General features: G+C 43.7%; 1 protein-coding gene across 3 annotated transcripts in view; it reads right to left on the bottom strand.

Moving 5' to 3' along the window:
* NRG2 (neuregulin 2) overlaps nucleotides 1-18,564 on the bottom strand; it is a 243,269-nt gene that overhangs the window by 170,281 nt on the left and 54,424 nt on the right. For 2 of the 3 annotated variants that reach the window (XM_055331368.1, XM_055331366.1), the window contains one exon: nucleotides 8,082-8,872. In XM_055331368.1, the coding sequence (XP_055187343.1) occupies nucleotides 8,082-8,805 (724 nt within the window). In that variant the 5' untranslated portion in view covers nucleotides 8,806-8,872. Of the gene's footprint in view, nucleotides 1-8,081; nucleotides 8,971-18,564 lie in introns of those variants that run through there. The other variant, XM_055331365.1, reaches the window with a different exon arrangement.

Below are 18,564 nucleotides of genomic sequence, written 5' to 3'. Positions count from 1 at the left end.
TAGAAAATGCAGAAGATGGTTTCCAAACTCAGGTCCATATTGCTGTGGAGCGCAAATTCTTAGTCATTACACCATACAAAAAATCTTCAGCTAACTTTGTAATTAATAGTGAAAGTCTGAGGGGCACCTGGGTGACTCAGTGGTTGAACATCTGCCTTCAGCTCAGGTTGTGATCCCGGGGTCCTGGGATCGAGTCCTGCATCGGGCACCCCCCAGGGAGCCTGCTTCTCCCTCTGCCTATGTCTCTGCCTCTCTCTCTGTGTCTCTCACAAATAGATAAAAATAAATTTTAAAATAATAAAAAAAAATAGCGAAAGTCCAAATGCTTTCCACCATGATAGAACAAGGTTGTTTGTCCTCATTGCTCTATTCAACATTGTCCCTGGCAGCCCTAGCCAGTGCAATAAGGAAAGAAAAAGAAATAAAGACAGATTAAAAAGGAAAAAGTAAAACTGTCTTTTTTTCACTGACAACTTAGTCATGTACATAGAAAAAAAAATCCAAAGAAACCTATGCAAATTACTAGAACTAATAAGCGAATTTATTAAGGTCACAGTATACAAAGCCAATATTTTACAAATTATCTTTCTATATGCTAGCAATTAATCACTGGAAAAAAAAATACCCTTAACAGTAGCATCCAGAAAACATGAAATACTTAGGGATAAATTTAACACAGTATGTGGAAGACCCATTCACTGATAACTACAAAACATTACTGAATAGCTTTTTTAACATAAGCCTTCAAATACTACTTATATAATTACAAATAAAGTCAACAGCCTAGCATTCATGACAGTTGAAAATATTACCATCTCCGACCTCTCCAGACTCCTCTTCCAATTCTCTCTTTCATTCTGGTTATTTTGTATACCGTAAGCATACCCCTCTACTAAAGAAAATGCTGCTCTCTCCTTTAATTTAATCAGTCCATCTCAGTCTATCCCTGTACCATCTGTACCTCAACTATCTCTGAATTTAGAATCCCATCTCAAACTACTTCTCCAAGAAACTTTGTTTACTCCTCTAAGATCTTCTTTTTCGCTAAGATGATTCCTCTACTCCCCAAAGCACTATGCTAGTATATCTTATGGCATTTACTGTACTCTGGACTAAAGTGCTGCTCTTTGTCCTTCTAGACTGTAAACCACTTGACAGGGATTGTGTCTGATACAACTACCCTGAAGTACCTAGTTCTTTATTTTTTTGAGATTTTATTTATTTATTAATGAGAGAGAGAGAGAGAGAGAGAGAGAGAGAGAGAGAGAGAAGGCAGAGACACGGGCAGAGGGAGAAGCAGACTCCACGCAGGGAGCCTGATGTGGGACTCCATCCTGGATCTCCAGGATCACGCCCCGGGCCCAAGGCAGGCGCTAAACCGCTGAGCCACCCGGGCTGCCCTCCTCTCACTCACTTCTGAGGAATGTTAGCTCAGTTTGGCTTCTGTTAGTTAGGCCAATATCAAGATCGAGACGAAGTAAAACATCCTAGCCCAAAGGACAAAGATAGATCCTCAGTCTGAATAAACAGATCAGGGAGGGAAGAGGAGGGGTAAGCCAATGTCATCAGCGCAAAGCAGAAAATCTATGAAAAAGCAAAGGAGAACCATTAAAGATTCTGTTTCTGAAGACAGAATAAAAAGCAACCTGAACATCACATTTTGGGGGAGGGAGTTTTCTAGTAGAATATAGAAACCTCTAGGATAGATACCCCACCACTCTGGAGAGATCTACAAGGCTAAATGCAGTATTAACCACCTACCTCCAGCCCACCCCAGGAGGCAAGCAGCACAATCAGGTCCTGAGCAGGGACAAAAGGAGGAGGTAACAGGCTCTGTCCCAGAGAAGGTCCCAGGAGAGGCTACTTGGATCTCACTATAAGCACAGAATGGGAAGGGAATGCTGCTGCAGAATGGAGTTCAGATGCCACACTTGACGGGACTCAACTAGCCAGAGAAAGAAGGTTCCTTAACTTAACCCCGTTTCATAATTACCAAAAAATATCACAGCTGATTAACAGTGGATGCTCTCCATCAATGTGAATCTCGGTCTTTTGACCCCAGATTGCAAAAGCTTCGCAGCTCTTTGCCGAGTATAGGATGTCCTCTTGCATGTCATTGTAATGCCTTGTAATCATCCTCCAGGTTTGCTACAGGTCCCATATAGCACGTGGAGCTCCAAGCACACAAAGATTCACTTGGGTGCACTGCTGTTTTTAAAGGAGTCTAGGGGATCCCTAGGTGGCTCAGCGGTTTAGTGCCTGTCTTCGGCCCGGGATGTGATCCTGGGGTCCCGGGATCTAGTCTCGTGTCGGGCTTCCTGCATGGATCCTGCTTCTCCCTCTGGCTGTGTCTCTGCCTCTCTCTTTCTCTGTGTCTCTCATGAATAAATAAATAAAATCTTTTTTTAAAAAAGGAGTCTAATTTCACAAACTTGTCATAAGCTAGCACTTCCACAGTCAATTCACCTACCTTCCCCAGTTTTCTAAAGAGTTCCCTATGTGTCTCTTGAAATTCATAAACTGACCTTATTTCTATGTGCTAATTCCAATAAGTGAGTGGGAAGAGAAGGTTAATTACTAGAAACAAGTAAGACAAAAATTCCCCATTTCAAACACATGCCTTCCAAACTCAAAACCTGGAGGGAAAATTCTTTTATTTTTGGTTCAAATTATATTACCACCACTTCAGACCTTCAAAAGACCCAGAACAAGTGGTTAAAGACAGCACAGGGGACATTGATACCATCATTCCTTTTCCAAATCAAGGTGCAAAATTGCCAGATGCCACTAAGCCACCAGGATTTAGAGGGTTAGAACCTTCCACCATTTCCATTTCCGTATTTGCTTTTTTTCCCAAGTATTCAAGTGGCAATTTCCTGATACTCTGAAATTTTAACACGGCTTTCAAATCGGTTACCTTAAAGGTACTTCAAAGTAGTATTCAAGTGGATAATTCCTCCTAGAATTGTACCAGCAGTATTGGAATATGGTCAAAATCAAACTCTTCATCAGCAACTGGAGTCTTTGTCTTGACTTCTAAATGAAAAATCAAAGCAATCCCGCACTGTGGGGTTTTCTGTTTCCACACATGGAATCATATGATTTTTCACGTGGATTCTGTTGTGAGATTATCAAGAGTGTGAAATAGTAGGAATTGCTGTAAGGGCAGATCTGCTGCCCTGAAGCTCAGTGACAAATCCTTCCATCTATTCAATGATTCCAGTTACGACTCATCACAAAATCCACTGTCACAGAAAACTTCTTAATGGCAAAGTATCTGAAAACAACTTGGTATTTTTATTCCTGACCTTAGGGTTCTATTTGTGAAGTGGGGGTAGTGATTAAGATCTTGAGTTAGGTTAAAAAAAAATGTGTGTATATATATATATATATAATATATATATATAACATACACATATATGTAATATATACACATATATTTTATATATATAATATATACACATATATTTGTGTGTGTGTATATATATATATATATATATATATATATTACTTGGGAAGAATTTACCATAAAATTGACTTAGTGGCAAAATTAACATTTTCCATCTGTTAAGAAAAAAATATACTACTCTAACAAGCATTTTGCTTTTAGAAAAGTACACATTTAAGAATATGTTCTTTTTCAATTGCCTTAGGGATAGATAGCTGAGGACAGGGCTGACAGGGAGACTTTGGACCGCATATTCATATGCACTTTCTGGATTGAGGTATTTAAATATAATTTTATAAAGGGGGAAGAAAGAAACCTAACAATGCATTTGCTATTGGGAAATAAGACGAGGGGCCCCTGAGTGGCTCAGTGGTTGAGTCTTTGGCTCAGGTCGTGATCCTGGGATCCGGAATCAAGTCCCACATCTGGCTCAAGGCAGGAAGCCTGCTTCTCTCTCTGCCTATGTCTCTGCCTCTCTCTGTGTGTCTCTCATGAATAAATAAATAAATCTTAACAAAAAAAAAAAAGAGGAAATAAGATGAAAATGTCCTAGATAATAAAAGATGGAAAATAGGACTGGGACCAAGAAGTTAGTCACCTTAGTCACCTACTTAGTTCATATACCACCCTCTCTAGCTCCCAAAATATTTAATTCAAACTGATAGTTGTTTTATTTTTATTTTTGTTTTGAGAGTGAGGGAGTGGTAATCTATCTCAAAAAAAAAAAAAAAAAAGGGTGGGTCCTCTTCAGCAAGACCTTTATTCTCCTCTACTCAAATCCCATTAACACTAATCAGCACAATGATGAAACGCATTGTGGTTAAGTACTCTAGTTGATAACCATCCTTTGGAAAAAAGGTTCCCATAGCGACAGGTAAAGGCAATCATCAAACTTAGTTTTTCAGAACAAGACTTGGTGTCACAGATGGAAGAGTTAAGATTGTTTTAGCATTAGTCTGGAGCCTTGCTTTTTCAACTTCACTTGACTTTATCCACTCAAAAGACACTTAGGAGAGTCTCTGTATACACCAGGCACAGTGCCAACATCAGGGGCCAGGAGAGGTAGGAAAAGGACCTCAAAGATAAGATATGGTTCCCCCCCCCTCCCAAGAACTTCAATCTGCTGAGGAAAGCAGCTACTAATGACATTATGATGGTAATTCTACCCCTCAATCTATAACCAAGGCTTGTGCTCCCCACTAGGAATGGTCAGTTTCTAGACTAGTTTCACTTTCCCATCTTCAAGCTGCAGCACAGCTGGGTTTCCAGCTGGCTAGAGAAGAAAAGATTCTTTAAATAAACAGCATTTTAAAAATATGCAGTCGCTTTTGCTATACTCAATTTTTGTGAACCACCTTTCTCTAATACGTGAATCTAGTTGTCAAATTAATTAAAAACTATCCTAAAGAAGGTAAAGTCCCCCTGGAATACACCTTTTCCATCTTTAACAACAAAGGATACTATACATTGGAAGAAAACTGAAATCAGAAAGTCCCAAAGGAAGAATGATTTTTTTTTACGCTATCTGCTGTGTCTATGCAACAAAGAGACAGCTTAAAACCATATATATAGGAAAGCAGCAAGATAGGGTGTGATTATACCAAAATATATGCGACCATTGTTAAAAATGCAGGACTAAAAAAAAAAAAAAATGCAGGACTATTTGCAGAACAGGATGCTTTTATAGCATTGTACCGAGTTGCTAATCCCTAAGCCTCCTTTCTAACTCTTTTTCCTCTCCCTGCCACAGAAGGCACATAAAACACCTCCCTGAATGCAAGCTTCTTAGAAATGCAAAGATTTTACTCAACTCTTTACCACCAGAGGTAGTAATTTTGGATGAATGATACACATGAGATCTATAAAAATACCCCTCTGGCAGATATTGCTATTCCAGCCAGACTTCACAGGCTTCAAATCAATATTACACAGTGGCAGTGAAATTAGCCATTCATAAGGACTTTCTAGAAAGGGTCTGGTATGACCCTTCATTGATGCTACTGAGGCATGTGCTAACTTTTAAGTTCAATATCCCTTCATATGATGCATTGGCCCAAAGTCCTGGCCCACCAAAATACACACCTTTCTAGATGATCTCCCTAGGAACCACAGCTCAGACACATTCAGAGCTAAAACTGGCTAAACAAAGTAACAATTCAACCACAGTTGCTCAATATAACCGGCATGATGACAGTTTCTGAGTGCCAGTTTCCCTATTTTGCAATGGGCAAATCTGCTCCAAGGAGAAAATGTTCCCAATGACCCTGTGGCCCAGAGGGCTTTCTTTAGAGATAGAAAACAGAAAATGAATTTGTTAGTTATTTCCTGCTGAGCACAAGGAAGGTGTTGTGGTTAGTTAGGATGATTTGTTTCCTTATTTAATATACTATCACCAGTGCATATTTTCCTTAACCCCATAGTAAAAAATAAGAAAATGCAGTTTATGCTCTGGCATCTAGTCACCAGTTCCATAAATTTCCTCTTACAAGTACGTCCTTTAATTTCTAATCCCCTTATATAAAACGCCCCCTCCCAAACTGACACAGATCTATATGCTATCAACTCAAACCCAAATTGTTTGCATTCTCAAGTGTTTACTTCAAGACTCACTCCTGCTCCTTGGCAATTTGCAGGGTGGGAAGGCCTTCTCTTTAGCAGGGATTGCAGCATTTGCCGAGAACTCTGCTACTACACATGCTACTTCAATAAAATACGGTGATCAGTAACCTGAAAGCACACAACAGTATTTCTGACCTCCAAATTGTTCATGATCTCTACATTCAACTCTCAAACTCTCACCAAAACAAACAAGGTATAATTGCTAAGGAGGGAAGGGGAGAAGTAGGAGGAGGAAGACAAGGGATTATCTGACAAAGACCATTGGGTCTCAGTGGACCAGACCAGGGATTATGTGGTGATGTGTACCATGCATGTTCAGTCAGGAGCAACACACTGAAAACCAAAACAGAAGCTGTCCTTGGACAAGGCTCAATAAATGTTTTTACTATCTATTGCCCACTGCACAATACAGTTCCACAGCTCCCCTCAGGATCTCAGATAAAATCCTTAACAAAATAAAAAATTAGAAATTCCTAACTGGTCCTGACTTGTTATCAGAAAACACTTAAGAGCACGAAATCAACATTAAAGAGCAGTCAACAGGATTCCTCAGAACAACGTCAGAGAGAGAAATTGCTGTTACCACCAAAGTTTTCCCCTCCTTATTAAGATACTTCACGATTCTTCTGATTGAAATGGCCACAGTTTAACATAGTGCCCAGATACACTGCCACTACTACATGAAAATTTGTCTCTTGAAGGACAGGGGCAGGGGATGGGGTCAGAGGAGGAAAGCTTCAAAAAGTCAAAGGCATTGATCTAAAAAGATGAGGGCAGCAAAACTTCCTATGAGCTGTTCCACATTCTTTGCTTCTCAAAGCCTATCTAGAACCCCTTGGTAAACTGGTAAACATGCCAACTTCGACAACAGTTCAGGACATCTATCATAATTCAGTGACTACACAGCTCAGAGTCACACAGCAAGCACCAAAATCAGCCTTAGTTGGGACAAAAGGAATAGCCACAAGACGAGCTAGCACCAAATACTCCAGTATGAGGACGATGTGGTTTGAAATTTCTCACTGAAAAATAAGTACTGGGTTCAGAGATGAGAAACAAAAGCCCGTAAGCTGATATGTCTTTGACTTTGGACAGGCGAGACCTCCACTCCTGACTAGGGAGATCCAGGGACTTCAGTGTTTTGTTTCTGATCACCTGCATTCCTGGGCTGCGCCCAACATCAGAAGGCTGAGAGATGCAGTCAACACATCCTGCCAGTAAGATGTCAGAGCTCGAACTTACAGCATTCAGCAGAAGTTGTTACTCTATGTCATTGTCATCACGATCAACGGATCTAGTAAAATCTCTCAGAAAACAGCCGAAAGATGGGTCTGCTCCCTTGTCCTGGAGGTTAAGAGAAGGCTGTGCTCACCGCCTCGCACAGATAGGCAATCACGGTGAAGAAAACCCCCGAGCCACACGGAGGACGAAAACAGTAGCAGAAAAAGTCCAACTCTGCCTGCGCCAGCGGTGTGGATGAGCAGAACCCGGAGCCCGGGAGAGGCAGGAGGGGGCGGGGGCACCATTCCCTGGGAGAACTTGTGAGCGGAGGCCTTCACCATCTGAGAGTCTGGCCAGCTGCTCCTGCAGACCCTGGCCAGCCGGAATGAGGCAGGCTCGTGGGAGCTGGGCAGGCGAGGCCTCCGAGGGTCACTCCTGACTCACCGAGCCTCGGGCCAGCACCACCCGGACTTCTCCGTTTTTCCTGCCGCTACTGGGCTATGATGGCAGCTTTCCAGCTCCACATGCCATACATCAGCCGCAGATCGCTGCTGGCACAAGCCAGCGCCTTCCCCCGCCCCCCACCCCTGGCACACTTTGAGCCTGATCCTCCTTCTCCCCGACCCCAACCGCCTCACCCACCCGGGCCAGGCGCCCTGCCCAGGGGCGGCCCCACCCCCCAGCAGCCGGGCGCTGCCAGGCCTGGGCACCTGCAGCACCTCCCCGCCCCACCCCCATTTTCCACCACCTCGCCCCTCCCCCCTTTCCCTAGCAGAGGGAGGGGGCGACTCACCGCAGTCAGTGCACAGGATCTTGCCCACCTCTTTCTTGAGGTTTTTGCCGTTCGTGTCGATGGGGGCAAAGGCCGTCTTAAAGACTAAGGGCTGCTCCGTGGGCTCCAGGAAAAAGATGTAGCGCTGGTTCCTTTCGAGCGGCGCACAGGAGCCCACGCTGATCACCTGCTCGCGCTGCAGCCCCCCGCTCCGGAGCGGCCACTTGTCCAGCACCTTCACCAGCGCCACCCGACCCGAGGCGGGCGGCTCGCGGGTGCTGTTGGAGCCGGAGCCGCCGGCCGGGGCCAGCCCCTGTACCTTGCCCTCCACCACCACGGGCGCCTTGTATGCCTGGTCCTGCACCGACTTGAGGCTAGGCGAGTAGCAAGCGAGCGACACACCGAAGAGCAGCATGGAGAAGCCGGGGGCCGGGTCGTGCCTCATGCCGCCGGCGGCTGCGGCTCGAGAGCGGGCGGCGGCTCTCCGGGCTGCGGGGCTGCGGGGCTGCGGCTGCTGCGGCGGCCGCGGCTCTGGGGGCGCAGCGGGACGGGAGATGCTGCTGTTGCTGCTGCTCCTGCTGCTGCTGCCGCCGCCGCCGCTGCTGCTGCTGCTGCTGCTCCTCTCGCTGCTGCTGCTGCTGCTGCTCCTCTCGCTGCTGCCGCTGCTGCTGCTGTCGCTGTAGCTGCTGCACCGAGCCTTCTCCAGTGGCGGCGGCGGCAGCGCTGAGCAGCAAACCTGCCGCATCTGGCCAGGCCATTTGGGGGGCTCCGCCGCTCCGCCGCCGCCGCCTTGGGAGGGGAAACAGAGCCCGCTAGAAAACCGGAAACAGCGTAACGTTAGCGCCTCGTAGCCCTCCGCCGGCAGCCGGGGGAGGCGGCCCAGCCAGGGCAGGGGACAGGCGGCGAGCCGGCCGCGATGCGCAGCGCGGAGCCGCGCGGCGCTCCCACCCTGCGCGCCAGGACCTGGAGGAGGATGCGGAGAATAGGACGCCCGCCCACTTGCTCTCTCGCGCCCCCTCTACCCCCGAACCGAGTGAGGAGCGCCGCTTCTGCAGGGGGAGCTCGAGACTGCACTGCTTTAGCGCCGGGTTTCTCGGCCCGCAGGGGCGCGGGAGGGATCGTTCTACCTTTGCTCCTGCGATTTATGGGCAGGACAGTGGGAGAGTACGTGGGGAGAGGGCGGAGTAGAGAAAAAGAATTCTGGCACTGTCCTATGAACGTGGGAGTGGGACACAGGGCGTGCCCCTGCCTTCGGCCAGCGGCTGGAACAGCCAGGGAGATTACCACCTCCTAGGTTGTCCCCTTCCCCGGGAGGACCCCAGAGGCCCGCCCCTCATCGAGCCCACGTGTTCGGTCCTGCCACCGCCTAGTGAGCTCTAGGGATTCAAGTGGAGGTGAAGAAGGATTCTAGTCCCGTCATTTTGGAAAGAGTTAGGGCGACGTGCAGTCTTGTCTCGGCATTGGGGACACCTAACTGAGCGTGGTGGCTGCAGAGGGTCCAGTCCCCGAGAGTCTTCTGGGCTTTCTGCACCGGCCAGGCAGGACCAGGCTACATGCTGTACAACCTCATCTTTTAAAAAGCTGTTCCCATGGGAAGTGGGGCTTCTTGGGGGCCAACTCCAGAGCCAGAGCCTGTCAGGGCCAGAGGCTTCTCCGCAGGAAATGGTTGCCTTTTTAAAAGTCTGGTCCTTGCGAGGGGCAGGAAAGTTTGATCCACTGGAGCCAACGTCTGATTTTAAGAAGCAAATCCATCATCCATTCTCCTCCTGTCAGCTCTAGGGAGTTTTCAATTCCCAGAGTATATCCTTGAAGGATGTGGAGCTCAGGAATTCCACTCAGGTCTTGGAAAGTTTTATCCCTGCCTGGGCCCTGCAGGAAATGGGCCCAGGGATGTCTGGCTCAGGCTTAGACCGCTATTCTGGAAAGGAAGGACACAGCTAGACCTTTCTGCTGGCTAAGAGACACCTCAAACTTAATTTAATATCCAAAGCCAACAGCATCGTTTCTCCCACCCATTCCAAATGCCCTATACTTGTTAATGGCAGCATTTGATACTTGGCCACCTGATCCATTCCAATAAGTCCCTTAGTCTCCTCTCATTCTGTTTTAGCCAATCAATCACCAAGTCTCTCTGCTGTACCTTTTAAAAAGTCTCCAGCATATCTAGCTCCTCTCCAACTCTGTTGTGAATGCCTTAGGTCTGAGTGTTCATCATCTCCCACCTGGACTACTGCAAAGCCTCCTAACTAGTTCCCCCACTGCCTGCCTCATCAGCCTCTTCCAGTCCTACCACTGTCAGAGTCATCCTTCTAAAAATAAAATGTAAATATGAGTTGGCTATGCCACTGCTCTCAGGAGTCAAGTCCAAACTCTTCAGCATGACTCTTCATGGGCTCCGTCTACCTAACCAGCTCTGTACTCTGGGAGCCAACCCTCTACCCTAGAAATTCAGCACAATGTGCTGTTTTGTGCTGTGCTTCTACATATAGTGTCTCTTGTGTCCAAAAGCCTCACCTCAGCCTTGCCCATCTGGAAAGTGATTCTTACCCCAAGGCCCAGCTCAGCATTATACCTCATGCCTCCCTTCCTTACATCCACCTCCATCCCAAGCAATGATGTATGTGACATGATGTAAAATCCCTTTCTCTTTCATGTAGTCATGTGCCTCATACATATTACTATTATGGCACTAACCTATACTAAAAGTAGCTGTTAGTAAGTCTGCATTAGAGCCATCAGACTAGGCACCTTAATGGCAGGACTATGTCATTTTAGTCTTCGGAGCCCATTATATCCAAATGGATGTCAGACACAGTGCCTGGCATAAAGTAAAGATCAGCAAATTTTCGGTGAAGAAAGGAGGGAAGGAAGAAAAGAATCAAAAATCATCTTTCTTGGTGCACCTAGGTGGTTCAGTGGTTGAGTGTCTGCTTTGGCTCAGGTCGTGATCCCGGGTTCCTAGGATCAAGTCCCACATTGGGCTCCCTGTGTGGAGCCTGCTTCTCCCTCTGCCTGTGTCTCTGCCTCTCTCTCTCTCTCTGTCTCTAATAAATAAATAAAATCTTTAAAAAAAAGAAAAAAAACTGAGCTGAGAAGAATTTGAAGGAGGGAGATTATGTGAGGTTACAAGTGTAAAGTGCTTAGAACAATGCCTGATACAGAGTAGGGGCCAAAATTAATGTTGATTATCACCGATAACTTTCTTCTACCAGTGGTTCCCCATCTTAGCATTGAGAATCTCTAAGCGACATGTAGTTAATGTATGTTTGGACTTTCTGTATATTAATAAATACAATCTAACTTTTCAATAGTAGATGGCACTGTGATGAATAAAAATACCCATTCTCTCTTTTTTTCACATATCCAGTTGAAAGTGTAAGACATTGTTAAGTATGAAGAACAGTGGAAAGATCTGCTATCGTTTTGTCTTTTGGTAAAGGACATATATGCAAGTATTTTTTTTTTTTAATTTTTTATTTATTTATGATAGTCACAGAGAGAGAGGCAGAGACACAGGCAGAGGGAGAAGCAGGCTCCATGCACCGGAAGCCCGACGTGGGATTCGATCCCGGGTCTCCAGGATCGCGCCCTGGGCCAAAGGCAGGCACCAAACCGCTGCGCCACCCAGGGATCCCTGCAAGTATTTTTAAAGCATAGATTACCTTTGAAAGGACACAGCAGAAATTGAAACAACAGTTGGCTCTGGGAAGGGCACTGCGTGGCAGAGTAGAGTGCAAGTTCTATTCCCTTTTGTACCTTGTGAATTTTCTATCAGGCTACTATACTATACTATACTACCTACTCAAAAAACATGTTTGAGAGGATCCTCTAACTTCTTATCATTGCTAAATTTTTGCCATGTAGGTTCTCAGTCAAAAGCTACTTAAGGGGCAGCCCAGGTGGCTCAGCGGTTTAGCGCCGCCTTCAGCCCAGGGCCTGATCCTGAGACCTGGGATTGAGTCCCACGTTGGGCTCCCTGAGTGGAGCCTGCTTTTCCCTCTGCCTGTGTCTCTGCCTCTCTCTCTGTGTGTCTCTCATGAATAAATAAATAAATCTTTTTTAAAAAGAATTCCTGCTCCTCCCTCTGCCTCTTTCTTTCTGTGTCTCTTGTGAATAAATAAATAAAATCTTGAAAAAAAAATTTTTAAGCTACTTAAAATAGAACTGTTATTTTATGGGATTCCTTGAAATTATTTTTGTCTTCAAATTAGATTCTCATGCTAAAAAGAGTTGGGAATTAGTGCATTAAAATTTTACCCTCTTTAGAACGCAAGTTAAGTTTTGAGAACCCAACAGACTACTAGAATTCCTGTGCTCACAGAAGGGGGGACTTAGGCAGAGATTTCTAAGGAGAAGAGAAATACCTGTCCAAGCTTTCTCAGGGTGTGATGTATATGAGGATAAGCTTCCAGAATTAATCTCAAGCATTTTGTGTGGAAAAATACAGTATTTGGTTTCCTAGGACAGCCCAATTCTATATTGGCTCTTTCCTGGGGATCAAAGTGAATTAGTACATATGTTTTAGAAAATAAATCTTGATATTCTGAACCTGCTAACTATTCATCATAATTCAGTAATTGATAGTAAAAATAATAATAGCCACATTTATTAATGGCCTATTGTTTGTTGGGAGCTTCATGTTTATATTTCCATAACTCAACAGCTTTGCATTTTACAAATTGAGGAGACTTATAGAGGTTTAATAACTCGCCCAAATGACAGGCAGATTTGGGATTACCATCCAGGCTTGTCCATTGCCAAAACACTTGCTTTGTGCACACCACCTCCACGGCTCTCTGCCTCACTGCATTGTCGTCTGAAAGGTCTCTGATTTCTCCCAACTACTTCCACCAGTCGCACACTATTTAAAATTTATACCACTAGAGAACAAGGGTTGTAAGTATCACTTTACAAAAAAAATGAGGAGGGATCCCTGGGTGGCGCAGCGGTTTGGCACCTGCCTTTGGCCCAGGGGGCGATCCTGGAGACCCAGGATCGAATCCCACGTCGAGCTCCCTGCATGGAGCCTGCTTCTCCCTCTGCCTGTGTCTCTGCCTCTCTCTCTCTCTCTCTGTGACTATCATAAATAAATAAAAATTTAAAAAAAAAAGATGAGGAAAATTGAGACACTGAGAATTGAAGTGACTTTCTGAAGATCACAAAGCCATGGGTAGGGCCAAGATTTATCACAAACTCAAGCTCACATTTTTGGGAGCTTCTTGGTCAGTTTTATTTTTTTTTTCTTTCATTTGTTTTTTTATTTTTTCAGCTTTATGGAGGTACAATTGACAAAACTGTAACATATTTAAAGTGTACAAGGCAATGATTTGATAGACATATACGTTGTAGAAGGATTCCTAGAATTGAGTTAATTGCCACATCCATCACCTCATATATTTACTTTTTTTTTTTTTGGTAAGAACATTTAAATTCCATTAATAAATTTTGATTATACAATACAGTGTAATCAACTATAGTCACCATGTATACATTAGATCCTAAGAGCTTATTCATTTTATAACTGCGAGTTTGTACCCATTTACCAATCTCTCCTCAGCCCAAGGCAACCATCATTCTATTCTTTCTATAAGTCTGACCTGCAATTCATTTTATCTCATTGTTTTATTTTGTCTTGGTTTGTTTTGTTTTGAGATTCCACACAGAAATGATACCATGTAGTATTTGTCTTTCTGTCTGGCTCATTTCACCTAGCGTAATGCACTCTAGATTCACTCATGGTGTTGCCAATGGCAGCATTTTCTTCTTTTTTAAGACTGAATAACAATTTTATAAAGAGAGATATATCACATCTTTATCCATTCATTCATTGATGGACATTGGGGTGTTTCTATACCGTGGCTATTGTGAACAATACTGCAATGAACATGGGAGTACAGATATCTCTTCAAGGTAATAAATTTGTTTCTTTTGGATCAAGCTTACACTTTTGAAAAGAATAACACGAAAAAATGGAAAACCAGACCTGTTGACTACACCATGGCTCCCCACCAGGTTCTGAAAAAACTGGTTCATGGTAGCAGTGGGCTGTGTCACTATATAATAATCACTGAGAATAAAAACAGAAGTAGACAGAATGGTATAGACATTCTGAATTCAAGATAGAACACCCACATGAAAAGTTTGGCTTCTTCTTCCAGTCCCTCCTACACAAGATGGGCTTCTTCCAGCTTTAGTTGATTCAGTGGCCAGAAATGGCCACTCGACCAGGTTATATGAGTCGCTCTGACCAGGAGACCTGGCTTGTCAAGGAGATGTGTATGGTCTCTGTGTGGTCACCAAGTCTCACTTATCAAGCTAAGCACTACAGGACAGTCTCGTTTTCTAAATAAAGGCATTTTGTAAACTTCATTTTTCTGCTTTTGAGATCTGTTTTCTAAATTTGGCTTCCACAGTCACTCTCGGGTTCTGTGTGGTTAATTTCTTTTCCTCCAAGGATTTTAAAACAAGGGACGGAATAGAAAACAGATACTGAGAATCTGAGAATATTAGCACTGGGAAGGACTTTAGTGGCAATGTAGCCCGATAGCCTTCTTTCACGGAGGTAGACAGAGGCCATAGAGATGAGGTGATTTGCTCAATGTCACAAAGCCTAGTTAGTGGCAAAGACGGCTCTAAAAACCCAACTCCTTACCTGTTGCTATTTTGTCCACGGTTCAAAATCCTGGCCCCACCCCTACCAGAATGTGAGCTTGAGCAGGTCACTTCACCTTTCTGAGCCTGCGTTTCCTCCCCACAATTATATTGAGAGGACAGTGTATCTACAATGTAGGGGTTTTTGAGGATTCAGTGAGATAATCCCTGCAACAAGCTTTACAGTATCCAGCACAGAATAACTGGCTTAGCATGTGGGCCCCAGGCTCGTATGGTCTACATCTGAATTCCAGCTCTGCCACTTGCTTCACTGACATTCTGGCCTAGTTACTTCACTTCTCTGCATCTCAGTTGCCTCAACTGTAAACTGGGTAGGGTGATAACATGTTCTACCTCGCTATGATTATAGTGAGTCTTAAATATAATAATATATGTAGCCTACTTAAAATAATGCCAGGCTTATGTTAGCTATTATTACTCTGCCTAGACTAACCACTTTTCTTACTTTAAGTAGTTGGACTTTACCTGAGCTGAACATTTTAAAACTAGCCATTTTCGTATTTTTAAAAAGATTTTGTTTATTATTTATTTATTCATGAAAGACAGAGAGAGAGAGAGAGAGAGAGAGAGAGAGAGGCAGAGGGAGGGAGAAGCAGGCTCCATGCAGGGAGCCTGATGTGGGACTCGATCCTGGGTCTCCAGGATCACGCCCTGGGCCAAAGGCAGCGCTAAACTGCTGAGCCACCGGGCTGCCCTATTTTCATATGTTTTGAACACATGCTAAAAATCTTAAGATTTTAGAACCTTAGAGCCTAAGGTTCTACTTGATATATGCATGCATGTATGCATTTGTAAGAAGCCACATCATTGAAAGACCCAGCTCCCAATGAAGAGAGGACATGATTCAATAATTACTAGCCTAGGGCTATGTCAGGAGTCCAAGGGCTTCTACTCTCCAATTTCCTGAAAAGGGCAGCAACCCCTCTGTCTGAGTTCTTCCATCTGGGATAATAGTACTTATTTCTTCATAAAGTGCTTGGAGACCTTTAGATGAAAAGTGCTATATGAGCACAAATTATTATCTCTTTTCCAGATACCACTTTTAGATTCAAATCCAGAAACTCGCTAAAAATAGACCACAGCAGAGGTATAATCTGAACACAGATTATCTGCTCTGTATTATCAGACCTGATCAGATAATCTGTTCACACTTCACACCATCATTAGTTTTCTTTTACATGGCAGAGCATATCTAATTGGTACTGGGGAAAAATGAAATGTCCTCAAGCTGGATGTCTTTGCTGGTTAACATTCAGAGATTTTGCTTCCCTCTGTTTTCCTGATTTGTGTATTTGGAATCCTCTCCTGAGGTCAACAGAAACTCTGAGGTTGATTCAGCTCTGGGGGCATGAAGCAGGCCAAGAAGAAGAAAGTGTTCTCTTATTCCCAAATCCTTGGGCTACTGTATCTTGGAGTGTCCAATTCAACCTTGTCTCTACCTCATAAATGGTCAAAAAAGTTAATACTTCACCTTTCTTGAATTTTCATTCCAATTTATAAGCTCATTTATTCATTCTACCGGAAAGCATGTATTGAAAACCTACTATGCATACTGATGCTAAAGAAATAATTGTCAGGATTCCTGTTAGCTAGAGTTAAAAATTAGGCAAAATTAAAATCAAGAGGTAGCACTTGCTCTTGACCTCTCCCTGCCCACCACCAACACACACACACACACACACACACACACACACACACACACTTCTCCTGTAATGTCACCCACTTTGCCTCTCAGGCTCAGTGACCCTCCATTCTTTCAACTCTCCCAATTCTGAGGGCAGAAAGAGTTTGCTGGGAAAATGCTAGGTTCTCAATGTTTGCAGAATATGACAAGCTCAATTCCACTAAGGAGTCAATATCTATTAAGGATTAAGGCCTAATGCATTATCTCCTTAAGCTGTGCCTTAGTTTCTAAAACATCCCACACTATTCATTCCAAAATGAAGTTACTTATTCCCAAAAAGGTTTCATTCATTCCTTCTTTTAAAAAATCCATTTTATTCATATTTACTTTGCATTTATCACTCAAAACTATTTTTTTTAAATTTTTTTTAATTTTTATTTATTTATGATAGTCACACACAGAGAGAGAGGCAGAGACACAGGCAGAGGGAGAAGCAGGCTCCATGCACCGGGAGCCCGACGTGGGATTCGATCCTAGGTCTCCAGGATCGCGCCCTGGGCCAAAGGCAGGCACCAAACCGCTGCGCCACCCAGGGATCCTCACTCAAAACTATTTTTAGTGCCTACTCTGGACCAAGCTTTATATGAGACATTGAGAAGACCAGTGCAAATAAGACATATGAGATCTCTGCTCTTGAAGTGCTTATACTCTGAAAGGGGGTAGATGCTAAAAAGGAAACAACGACATAAAACATTTTAGGAAGACAAAGAAAAGAGAAAGAGATTTTTTGAATGATTAGATTGGACGTGACTTGGACAGACTGCCACTTGCAGGGATGGTGATGGTCTCTCTACAAAGGCAGTATTTGAGCTAAGATCTGAAGGAGGAAGAGGAGTTGTCACACAAAACTCCAGGGGCAGAGCATTTGAGGCAGAGGGAAGAACAGCATACAAGAGACAATAACAAACTCAACATGATCAAAGTACGGAAGGAAGGACAGTGAGGTTGGAAATTGTTATAGTAAGGGGGAAAGCGTGGCATGGAATGAGGTTAGGGTGATCAGTAAGGATCAGACTAGGCTGAGCCTTATACACTACAGTAGGTTTGGATTTTATTCTAAGTACAATGGGAGGTCATTGGGGGACTTGAGTGAGGGGAAAGACATGGTCTGGTGTACGTACAAAAGAGATGCACTCTTAAATATGGGGCAGACTGTAATGATTGTAAGAGTGGAAGCAAATAGAGCAGTTAGGAAGCTGTTACAGTAGTGTGGGTAGGAGGTGACAGTGGCTTAGACTGAGGTAGTGGCAGAGGAGATGAAAAATGGATGGAATTCAAAATGTAATTTAAAGGTAGAACCAACAAGACTTGCTAGAAGATTGGGTGAAGTGAGTACAGAAAATAAAGCAATTGAGGATGACTCAAATTTTGGCTTGAGTAACTGGACAGATCGGGATGGGAAACTCAGCAAGTAACATAAAAGGGTTGGAGGAAATAGACAATTCCAGTTTTGACATGCTAACATCTCAGATACCTATTAGACGTGAGGGTGGGAATTCACATATCAGCTGCATAGATTAAGTGTGGACCTCAAGCAAGAGGTCGGAGTTCAAGGTCTGAGCTACATACATGGATGTTATGTAAAGCTATGGTACTGAATAATGATGAAATGAGAAATTTGGTAGAGAAAATGATCTAGAACTACTGTCCAATAGAGATATATGTGAGACCCAATGTAATTTTGAATTTTCTTATAGCCTCATTTAAAAAGTAAAAAGAAACAAATGAAATGAATTTTAATAACCCAAAATATCCAGGGGGCACCTGAGTGGCTCAGTCAGTTGGGTGTGACTCTTGATTTTGGCTTGGGTCATGACCTTGGGGTTATGGAATCAAGCCTTGCATGGGGCTCCGTGCTACATGTGGAGCATGCTTAAGATTCTCTCTCTTCTTCTACTTCTGCCCCTCTCCCTGTGCTCTCCCTCTCTAAAAATAAAAAACCCAAGTATACGCAAAGTATTATTTCAATAGATACTCATATAATAAATTTTAATGAGATATTTTATATGCTTTTTTTTTCACATTTAAGCCTTTGAAATTCAGAGCACATTTTATACTTAAAGAAAATCTTATTTCACACTAGCCACATGTGGGTGGCTCAAGTCTAGAACTTAGCCCCAGAGCAACCCAACATTTAGAGATTGAATA

Source organism: Nyctereutes procyonoides, unplaced genomic scaffold (assembly GCF_905146905.1).
Source record: "Nyctereutes procyonoides isolate TBG_1078 unplaced genomic scaffold, NYPRO_anot_genome, whole genome shotgun sequence".
Lineage (NCBI taxonomy): Eukaryota > Metazoa > Chordata > Mammalia > Carnivora > Canidae > Nyctereutes > Nyctereutes procyonoides.
This window is presented reverse-complemented; position numbering and strand designations above follow the sequence as displayed.